The sequence below is a fragment of the Drosophila eugracilis genome, unplaced genomic scaffold, assembly GCF_018153835.1.
Source record: "Drosophila eugracilis isolate 14026-0451.02 unplaced genomic scaffold, ASM1815383v1 contig_670, whole genome shotgun sequence".
NCBI classification, from domain to species: domain Eukaryota; kingdom Metazoa; phylum Arthropoda; class Insecta; order Diptera; family Drosophilidae; genus Drosophila; species Drosophila eugracilis.
Genome location: NW_024573558.1, coordinates 426,102 through 436,843, shown reverse-complemented (window position 1 = coordinate 436,843; position 10,742 = coordinate 426,102). Strand labels below are relative to the sequence as shown.

General features: G+C 46.4%; 1 protein-coding gene across 1 annotated transcript; it reads left to right on the top strand.

The window, feature by feature from the left end:
• The first annotated feature begins 6,971 nt into the window (after window positions 1-6,971).
• Window positions 6,972-9,527, top strand: LOC108104218. Its single transcript, XM_017210161.2, has one exon. The coding sequence runs from the start codon at window positions 6,972-6,974 to the stop codon at window positions 9,489-9,491; it is 2,520 nt and encodes an 839-aa protein (XP_017065650.1). The 3' UTR covers window positions 9,492-9,527.
• Window positions 9,528-10,742: the final 1,215 nt, after the last annotated feature.

The window sequence follows — 10,742 nt, the reverse complement described above, 5'->3', positions numbered from 1 at the left end:
CCCAAGGGCATCCGTCCTTTCTTGGCCCAGCTACTTTCGGCAGAAAGCAAATAAAAGCAAGGGAAAGTATGTCGCCAGAGGAAAAGTGAGATGGGGATGGGAAATGCTCGGCCAGCCGAAAGGCGTTCAACATCCTCGCAAGTTGGCCACTTTCATGTGACAAGACAGGACGTTTCATTGCGGCAACAATGTTGCTTTTATTGTCAGAACGCCGGACTGGAAACTCCGGCCGGACACTTGCCAGCTGCGTGCCACAAAAGTTTGCGAAATATATTATTTGCGGCGACAAAAGGCTGAAATAACTCGGAATGCATTAAAATAATTCGAGTAGCATTTTGTGCAGTGGTCAAGGCTAAGTAAACACCTGCCACTCTGCAGGTCGATGTGTGAATATCTTGGGGAGCCCAGCCCGGCTGACTTGGTGACTTACTTTCCAGTCCCTCCGGGTTCTAGGGCATAACAAGGCAAACATCACGTATACGCAACGTGCGCCAGCAAGGCGTTCAAGTGCAGCCACTGTTTGAGTTGTGTGTGTATGATGTGTGCCTGTGCCATATACTATACATACATGTTTTAGCAGGGTAGTTGGGGATCCTAAAACTTGTGCCTGCTGCTTTCGGAGGATGTCACGCCAGCGAACTGGTGACCTTTTTAAAGCAGCGCCACCGCCTTCGCCAGCAATTTAGCAAACACTTCCGTTCGCCGATGTCCTTGCTCCGGGTGGGGTGGGTTGCTGTGGGCGCTGTTCTTGTCCTGGGTGTCCAGGCCCACGCACAGTTGCACAGTTGGCGAGAAGCGAATGTTTTTCCCTCCTCCTTCTGACACGCCCCGAAGGCCTTTGTGCAGCAAGACACAGTAGCGAAAAACGAACACTGAACGAAAGAAGAGCAAGCAACTCTTTGCTAAGTTTAGTTAAGCTAAAGAGTTAAGCTAAACTTGCTTACTTCAGAAATCAAATCACTTTTCTCCCTGTGCACATTTCTGTTATTCCGATTCAAACTGGACTGCCATCCGACAGCGTCACCTATTCCTCGTCCGCTGCTCATGTGCTGCCGCTCGGAATTCCCGCTTTGAGCTGGTCACTCGGTTTCTCGGTCCGCCTGAAGTGCCGTTTACTCATCTGGGATTCCGATCGAAATGGAGCGGAGGCAGTGGAGCTATGCATGTAAGTGAGTGACAAGCGGACTGAGGCCCTAAGCCAGAGAGGTTGTCCATGTCCGTGTCTGTGTCCTGCGGACGGTTCATTTCTCATTGCATCGATGCCAATTCCCCCTATAATTCCCCTGCTTTACGTTTTCTTCTGTTTCTTACAAAGTAGCGAGGTTGCGGGTTTCTTGGTCTACTCCCTGTGCCTTTTGCCCAGTTAAGTTGTTTTCTGTTGTCCCAGCTGGAATTTGCATGTCTGTTCGTTGACATTTTGCCGTTGTGCAGCTGCTGCGGCTTCTTTGTCAGCTTCTTATTTATGCATTTGTATCTTTGTCCCCGGTCTGGTATCTCTGTATCTATTGTCTGGTTTGCGGTTTGCGGTGGTGGGTCTCGCAAAGGGAGGGGATATGCGGTTCGAATCCCCGGATTGCCAGCTCATTACAATGAAGTGCAACCGCAGAAGCGGAATGCCGAAAAAACAATTGCGAACGGAGCACATTAAGTGCAGTTCACGCTGTGCCGGCTAATGAGCTATAGTAGTAGTAGTAGATCCCCACGTTTTCGGCCACACCTCCCGGCGTTTATCTAACTTTCCACATTTTCGCATTTATAATGCTAATTCAGCAAGTTGATTACATGCCACCCGGGCAGCAGGGCAGTCGGGCCACCGTCCAGGATGCCGGATTATAAAATACAACATTGTGCTGCGGAAATGGAACAAAAAGCAGCCAGGACCCCAGATAGTTCTCCCTCTCCACGGCAGACACTTTGCTTTAATGTGCATTTTGGTGGCAATTATGAGCGCATCAGCACACCGACGGGAGCACTTTTCGGCCAATCTTCTGCTCCTCCGCAGTCCGCTGTCTGCCACTTGTAATTTGCATGCCGGACGAGCATATTCTGCGGCCAAATGACCCACGCTGGCTCTTATTTATGCTTTCCAGTGCACTTTCTCGCAGTTGCCGAATACTCGTAAAGTGCCGGCGGCTTGGGTGTTCTGAAAATCATCTTCCTTTCGATATACTCCAGGCGATGGTGCCATCAAAATCATATGATGTTTCCCAGTAAGGAGAGTACAATAATATGAGTTAAGTATACCTTTAAGACCTTTAATGGCTCCTACTTAATACTTAAAGCTCTATAATCTTTGTAAACTAGTAGTAAAATGCCAAATTAATTACTATATTTAACAGCTATATAGTAACTTTGTTGTTCAAAACTTTCATTAAAATTTAATTAAGTAGGATAATTCTGCTAATAAGAGCCTGTTAAATGCCATTTGGCTTACATTTTGTATTGAGTGCAGGCTTATGGGATTACTTTCAGGTGTGTAAGCTGCATTGTTTCACAAAACTTGTATATTAATTTGCCACATGAGGTCACCCAGTTGTCTGGTGTTGTCAAAGATAATGCTCAATAATTAAACTGGTGAATCTGATTCCAGGAACTGCTGCCAGCAGCCCATTATGGAATCCAGGATTGCCCACATGGGTCTGGCTGTGGGTGTGTTGGGCTCTCCGCCTAGTTTGTTTGCATTTCAAATTTGGCGTGCTGCATAATTTACAATTTGGATCCATCAGCGGAGGGCCAACAGCACAGCTGCATACATATTTAGCCATCGCCTAGTATTTTCGTTGGCCAAAACCAACTGCCAACTGATATGCCAGCTGAAAGCTGCAAATGCACAGTGCCAAAAGAGGGAGATGAATAGGATTGTTAATATTTAATATTTGCCTAATTTAAAAATGTTGCAGAATAAATAATATATTCAAACTATGGCTATATTTTTGAAATATTTACAAACTATATAAGCATTTATATATTTCGAGCAGTGCAGCCACTTTACTCCCACTCGAATGGCTGCATTTTTCATGTTTAATTTCAGTTAGTGCCGCCTGCCGCCTGCCTGCCAGCTGAAAACTCGAAACCTTTTGGCGCCCGTCCAGAGCGAGTGAGTGTTTTTGTTTGGCAATTGTTTGGAGTGTGTGTTGGGCAACAAAACCGCTACACACGGACCTCTATTTGCCATGGTCGTGTCAGCTTGACGCTTGTGTCAATTGGCCCGAAACTGTGCTCTGTACTCGGCCATTTCGAATGCCGTTGGTGATTCTTGGCAGCAGTAACTGGCTAAGCTGCACGGAGATACCTATGTATACTTGTATAATGGAAACTCCTCTAATTGGCCCCCAACTTTGGGACGTCAGAGCTCTTTACCTGCTCTTATATCTGGCCTCCTTCAATCTCCTAATGAGTGCCAAACATTTAACATATCGTAAAAGTTTCGGGCGATAAAGAGTTTAAAAACTTTTAAGCCACTGGCATATGAATATTATTTTCTGCAGGTTTTCCCAGCGGACCAGACACATGCCACAACATATCTCACAGCCCCTGAAGACAAAAACTAAGTCTGAAGTCCCGGCAAGTGGCATTTCCCCCACCAGCCAGCCCCCCACGCCCCCAGACAATATAAATAAGCAAGCATGAGTTGCCTTTAAGTGAAATTCAATAACGCATAAAATTCCAAGGCACAAAGACCTCGGATATTCGTGGCAGAAAGGGGCTTTTTGGGTGATAGTTCGCCCAGGCTCTCCGTGCTAGTGCAGAGGAATTTTGCATATTACAAATCATTGTTTGGCTCAAGTGCATGCACGCAGAAAAACCTGAGCAAACTCGAACTGAAACTTACTTAAAATTTAAGTAAATATCTGACTATTATGAACCGAACTGGATTCCCGTTAAAGACCATTAATCTATGAAGTTAAATTGCTAAGCAGAACTTTCTTAACGGTTACTCTCAGTGTAGACTTCCCTCATAAGTTGGCTACAAAATTGTTGAGTAAGCGCATTGGAAGCCTTATAAATTTTTGAGTAGCTAGGACTGACATTGCTAACTCGGTTATGAATTCCCATTTACTTTTGCATTAAATCCTGGCCAAATATGCAAAACACATTCGCCAGGCGGAAAATTAAAGGCGGGAAACCGAAAGGAAAATGGAAACTTCACCCTCGATAAGTCAACAAGTCGTCGCTGTTTTTTGCTAAGACAAATTAAATTTATAAACAAATGGCGCACAGCAAACAGAACTTGTTCTGGCGAAAAAGTTAAGCATCGTGCATTTGCGAAAGCCCCGGGGTTCCGTAGCCAACCACAGGATCTGAAGGACGACCTCGAACAGGAGCAACAAGCAAATGCCAGTTATTATTCCTGCTCCGCCGAAGTACTGCCGCTTTTTCCATGTTTGGGGTTTTTTCGCATTAACCGAAAACTGTTCCAGGGGGCGGAGCGAAGAGTGGGCGGTGCGGTGCGCCTTTAAAAATGTTTCACTTAAGCAGGGAAGCTGCTCTCGAGCCCCAATAAAAACAAAATGTGTACACGACAAACAAACATAAAGTTAGGAGCTCGTTAAATTACGCCAAGGGGTAAAAATATGCGAACATGCTTTCACTTTTACAGCTGCCATCCGTATCTGTGTGTATCTGAATAATGTGAGTTGTCAAGAGAGATATATCCCCCGAGCGGGGGGGCTTCCAATATCCTTCCTAGTTCCGCCCGTTCATTTCGAGATAGGTTAAGTGCGCCGCCAGCTATTCCCAAACATATATTTTATAATCCCGGCTGAAGTCGGCCCTGAGCACGTGATGCCATAAAGTCAGTAGAACGCAGGGCGACTTAGCATAAGCCTGGCTTGCGGCATTTCCCAGTTACCAAATACCAGTCTCCAGTTTACAGTCGGCGAATATTCCCGCCACCTTTGGTCTCTACATCTTGGGCTTATATCTATATATATATATTGGTAAAGGGTCTGCCAAGTTGCCGATTCATTGGAGCGCAAATTTTTAAGGAAAGCGCAGGAGGCGTTCGGGTGCGAAAGGCGCGAAAATCTGATTTGAGAACGGACCAAGCCGCAAAAACCAAAGCCAAAGTAAGATATGTTGTACATGTGCGGAAAACGAAGGAAAACTCAAACAGATTCATATAAACTTCGACCTTTAACCTTTTCGATTCCCTGTTGCGTAAAAATGTTTAAATTTTTAAGTAACTTCAAGCTCACTTCATGCCGCAATAAATTGAAGTTAAGAACGAAATAAATGTATTAACCATTTGATTAGGATGACAACATTTCAGTAATGAAAGAAAGCAAATAAAACTCATTCGAATAACTTGATAAACTTATGTTCTTTAAAGCTGCCTTCGAAAAAGGAGCAACTGCAATCAATATGGGAACTCATAATGATTGATTGGCCGGCCAAGTTCGGCGAGGCCAACTGCATTCTATAAATAAGCTGAACGGACGGAAAGGAAGCGATTGCAACTCGAACATTGGTATTAATCGTTTGCCGCAAAAGAAAGTTTATCAATTCCGGCGGAGAGCGGAAAAAGCGCGCATGCCGAGCGCGATATTAAAAAGTGCCCCAATTCGTTTATGTGTACATATTTTTTTCGGCAGGACATCAATAACCGATGAGCTGCCATAAATCCAGGGGCATTCATTTCATGAGCGTCCTGTGGTAACACGGTAACTATGGCGATTTCAGCAACCCTTATGGCCCCCGACTCACAACCTGGTCACGCAATCAGAAAGCGGCAGAAGTTGTCAAGGAACCACTTTAATTTCCTTGATATATGCCCCATCCGATAGGCTCCACCTGACAATGCTAGCATATCTATTATTAAGATCTGGCATCTGGAAAAGCCGTTCGCAATGAGCAGAAACACATGCTGATGGCCACAGAAAGGAGCAGATTCTAGGCCCAAGTCGGGGTCATTAACATAAACAACTCTGCAGGCGTTGGAGGCCCACAAACTCGCAAGTGTGTTACCCGAAAAAGGCCACTGCCGGCAGAGCCTCTCCAAAACAAGGAACCCGTGTCTAAAAAGATGCATAAATCATGGAGACCTGACTGGAACCGAAATAGAAACCGAAAAAACGAAGAACGAAAAACAGGGGATCACGATGTCAGCAAATGGCAAAACTGTCATTTTCTAAAGAATTTAATTGACAGTGCAAAGTCATAAATTATATGGCATATCAAAGATGGGCCAACAGGAAGCGTATCCTGCGGCATTAGGGCTAATTGTGGGGATGCCCCGTGCCTCGTGCCGTGTGCCTCGTGCCGTGTGCCTCGTGCCACTTGGCAAAACAAAGAAGTCAGGTCTAACACGTGTGTGTCCGGGCGTGCGTGAAAGCAAAAACATTCCTATTTGGTTTGCTAATAAATTAATGATATACTCGTAGCAAGGCGGGGCGGCGCCCTCCGAAAATCTCGGCAAGAAAAGAGGACGATTCTGTGACAAACACTTTGGCGACACTCGCACGCGAGGCAATTTATAGCCCAGAAGGACATTAATGGAAGGACCAGCAGCCGTGTGACGAATTCAGGATGTGTGTGCGAGGACGAGGCGTCACTGGGACTGGCCCAAATAAAGCACCCGGCCAAATCATTTGTCTTTCGGCCATTGTGGAAGTGCTTAGCCAACACTGGCAGCTGTAAACACTTCACTGGATCAGGGGACTAAGCTGGCGAAAACCTTGAAGCCGTTATTGGCAAATCTTTAATGTGGAACAGGAAGGACAGCCTTTGATGACTGGCCATTTGAGAAACCCCTTCTAGGATAGGAACTGAACATTTCTTTTGAGCTTTTGACTATTTAAGGAAATTAAGAAAAACTATCGAAAAAAACATAATTAAAATTATTTGTACATTTTCTGATATGATTTTTCCACAAACTACACTTTGACAACACTGTCTAAATTGAAATTAAATTTTCTATAGCACCCCTTCGCGTCTTTTTATCATTTTGCTTGCACCAAATTGAATCCGAAATGGCAAATCATAAGGGTGTGGTCACCCAGCGCACCTGGCGCCGCATCCTGGAGCACCTAGCCCCAAATAAAGGGTTCAAAGATATCCAGAGGGAAATCAGCTGGTACCGCGGACTATCCCAATCCCAGATGGCGGCAGCTCACAGCTTATCGGATATCTTAAGGGACAACTTGGATAAGAATTTGGCCCCCCAGGTCGCGAAGATATTGAGGAAATTGGGATTACATCCCGCCCCGTCGTTGGAAACGCTTAACCTGGTGATCAAGCTGAGCCGGGGCAATGATCTGGCCTTCCTCTGGTTCCTCATGGAAATGTGCTACAAGACACCGAACCACGGAGTGATCTATAGTGTCAACGAACAGATCATCTTGTCGGTAATCTTTCGCTTGGATTTGTTTCCCACTCTGAGGGAACTGGATCGCTGGCTTCCGTTGCCACATTCCTCTCAATCGGATAGAGACAAGGCCGAGGCCTTAAGGCAAAGAAACCAAAGATTGAAGAGCGAAAGGGAGGAGGAACGCCAGAAAGAGTTGGCCAGGAAGGCAAAGATCACAACACCTCTGACTCCTTACTTTCAAGAACCGAAGATTGGCGGGCAACTGCGAAACGAACGTAGATTGCTGTCCGATTATCCCGATACTCCAGCCTCCCTTCTCGAAATGGATGAGGAACCCCTCGAGTCCTATCTTTGGACCCGCTGGTTTGGCTCCTACAGCTTGAACGAGGCCAATCGAGTGGGTAAGTCCATAGTCTTCCAGGAGATCAACAGCATCTTCGAGTCCTTTAAGGCGGCCTCACTGCCACCCCGCGATGTGGAGTTCCTGTGTGCCCATCATCAGTACATCCGGGAGATGGAAAACTCCCTGAAAGTCCAGCTGAAAATGGTAAAGAAAAGGAAGTGCGAAGAGCTCATATTTGCCAAAAATCGGTTGGAGGAAAGGAGGCGAAAGCGCGTGATTCAGGAGCTCGAAGAAATGAGCGCCTGTTATCTGAAGCGGTTCCAGGACATGGCTGCCAGGGCCAGATTGGCCTCCACCAGGAAGCAACTCTTTGGAGGCAGTTCCGCTAGGTCATTTACCTTTGGTTGCCCGGAAAACGAAACTAAATGCGATGATTTCGAGAAAGAAAGGTGCCAGACCTTCGAGGAAGGAAGGTGCCAGACCTTCGAGGCAGACAGGCCACCAGAGGAGCCTATCATAAAGATACATGGAGGCAGGAGTAGATCCAGAAGCAGCATAAGGTTAACCGGTGGAGCAGAGTCTAGAACCAAATCTAAAGGGAGGTCTAGATCCAGGTCTTCTAGCAGGTCCAGAAAACGTAAAAGGCAACCTACCAAAGAACCCGTTCTAATGAAGGAGGAACCCATACCCACACCCACTCCCATACCCATACCACCACAACGAAAAGTAAAGAGCGAATTCCAGGACATAATGGTCAGGTTATTAAAGGGGAATATACCCATCTTACAAGGCTGTCCTGACTTTAAGCCAGAACCAGTAAGCTGCGCCAAGTGCCACATCTACAATCCCCAAGAGGGATTACCCCAGAAGCGAACTCAAAAGCATCGTCCCAGCAGCCTGATGCAGTTTCTCGAATTATGCAGCAATAAGGGGGATGAGAAGGAGGAGTTGGATCCCGACGAGGATTCAAGTCCTTCTTCTCATCCCGAACCCAAGAAGAGTGTTCAGATCGTGGAGTTGGGATTTCCGGGAAGCAATCACGTGAAGTTTAACTATCGTGAGTTGTTTGGCTCGCTGCATAGGACTCATTTGGACGACGAAAAGGTGCGTCTGAAGGAGGCCTTTGTGCGGGCCATCGACGACGATGTCCAGTACCTCAGCGCTGCCTTAAATGGGGAGGAAGAGGGTTCCCTAGATGCACTGGTGGACAGAGCAGCAAAGCGGGTATTTGCCGAGGATGTGAAGACCTTTCACAAGGAGCTGGAAAAGTTACGGCGGAAAAGAGATGAAGAGGTGTTAGAGAAAAAAGAGTATCGTTTGAATTTCGGTCAGGAGTTCTACGATCCTGAAAATATTCCTCTAATGAAGGAGATGCTCAGGCTGGGTCTGGAAAAGGTGGCCCAGGACAAGAGGTACGTGTTGCCCACCCTGCCCGATGTCCATTGTGTACCCTACCTCATCGAATGGATACGTTTGCGTTACGGGAAACGCTACTCCTTTAAGGAAAAGGAGAGGATTTTGGCCAAGGATAAGAAAGTCATGGAACACTTAGGGTGGGTGATGCGGACGAAGCTGGTGAATATACCATCTCTTAGCATTGGAGACAACTTGAATGACATCACCAAGCTGAGGCAGTTGGGCAAAAAACACAGGCACCGCCATACCAACAGATTCCACGAAGCCATCATGGAGGTGGAAAGGGTCTTCTACTCGGCCATGAAACCCCATCTCTGCAACCTGCCGACAGAGTCCACCTTCCTAGCCTACTTGCCCGCCCAATTCCACGACCTGGGCTTCACTGTCCATAACGAGAGCGGGGTAAAGGGAGTTTGCTATTAACCGGCCACTTGTGAAATAAAGACGCTTTTCCCGGAAGCAATGTAGTTTCACTTAGTTCCAGTTGGGTAATTGCTTGTCCTACGCAATTCATCGCATTTGATTGCTAGAATCTCTTATTCACAGAACAGTTTCAAATCAGAAGAGGGCTGTAATTAGAAAATGCAAAGATGACATTGTAAATTTGCAAGTTTTTCTTGAGAATGCTTTAAGTTACTTAATCGTACACGTGTAACGAACATCCCACATACTCATAAGGGTTGTGACTGCCGTTGCGTTCATGTACAGTGTACACCTGTTATGCATCGACGCATTTCCGGTTCCGCTGATGGCCATGCATTTGGCCAAGTCCTTTCCCCGAGGGACTTGGAAATGGGCTGTTCAGAGCCCACATGCCCGTAAAGGTTTGTGGGTGAATTATTAAATCCGCCTTCTGCCCTTTGGCCAACTGACGAAGGCATCCCGGCGAGGAACTCATGCTGCGAGCCTCCGTGTGCGAGGAAGCGAATGGCGTTATCCGCTTGGAAAACGGCGTAAAGTCAGCTTATTAAAATATTAATTGAAAGTGGAAGCGCCGATAACTGACCGACAACAATGGCGGCAGCCCGTCCATTTCCATGCCATTTCCATCTCAATTTCGCGTCCGCCTCAATGTTTCCATGTGCCGAAATGTAAACACGGCGGAGCTTTATCGCCCTCATAATTACGACGTAATGAAAGCAACAGACACGGCCAAATAAACATCCATTAGCATCCTTAGCTCCTCAGTTCCTTGGCTCACCTGGGCAGCCATACGAGATCAAAAACACACAGGATGTGGGCGCCCTCGTAAATGCGGGTGAACCATAAAGCTACAGATACAAAAATATCCGAAAAAAGCGTTAGAGTGCCCACAATTTACGTTGGCAACTCGGCAATACGCTTAGGTAGATCTCACAGATGGTGGCCAACATTATTAAACCAATTTTGGAAGATTTTTAGATCTCAGAAAAATAAATAAGGAAGTTCTGAGGAATGTTATTTCTGACCAAGAAATAAAATGTAAAGATAATTCATCATGAACCATGTGGGCTAGCACACCCTTCCACAAACTGCCAGTTCCACCCTACCTCTAGATTGCGCATACGCCCAGTTAGCCATAGGCCTCCCACACAAGGCCACATCCAGCAAAAGCCCCTCAATTTCGCCAGCGGAAGATGCTGCATTCATTGTTTTACGAGCCATAAACATTAACAATTAGGCCGGGTACCCGAG

Coding starts and splice junctions, on each gene's coding strand:
- LOC108104218 (XM_017210161.2), top strand. CDS start 6,972: ATGGCAAATCATAAGGGTGTGGTCACCCAGCGCACCTGGCGCCGCATC.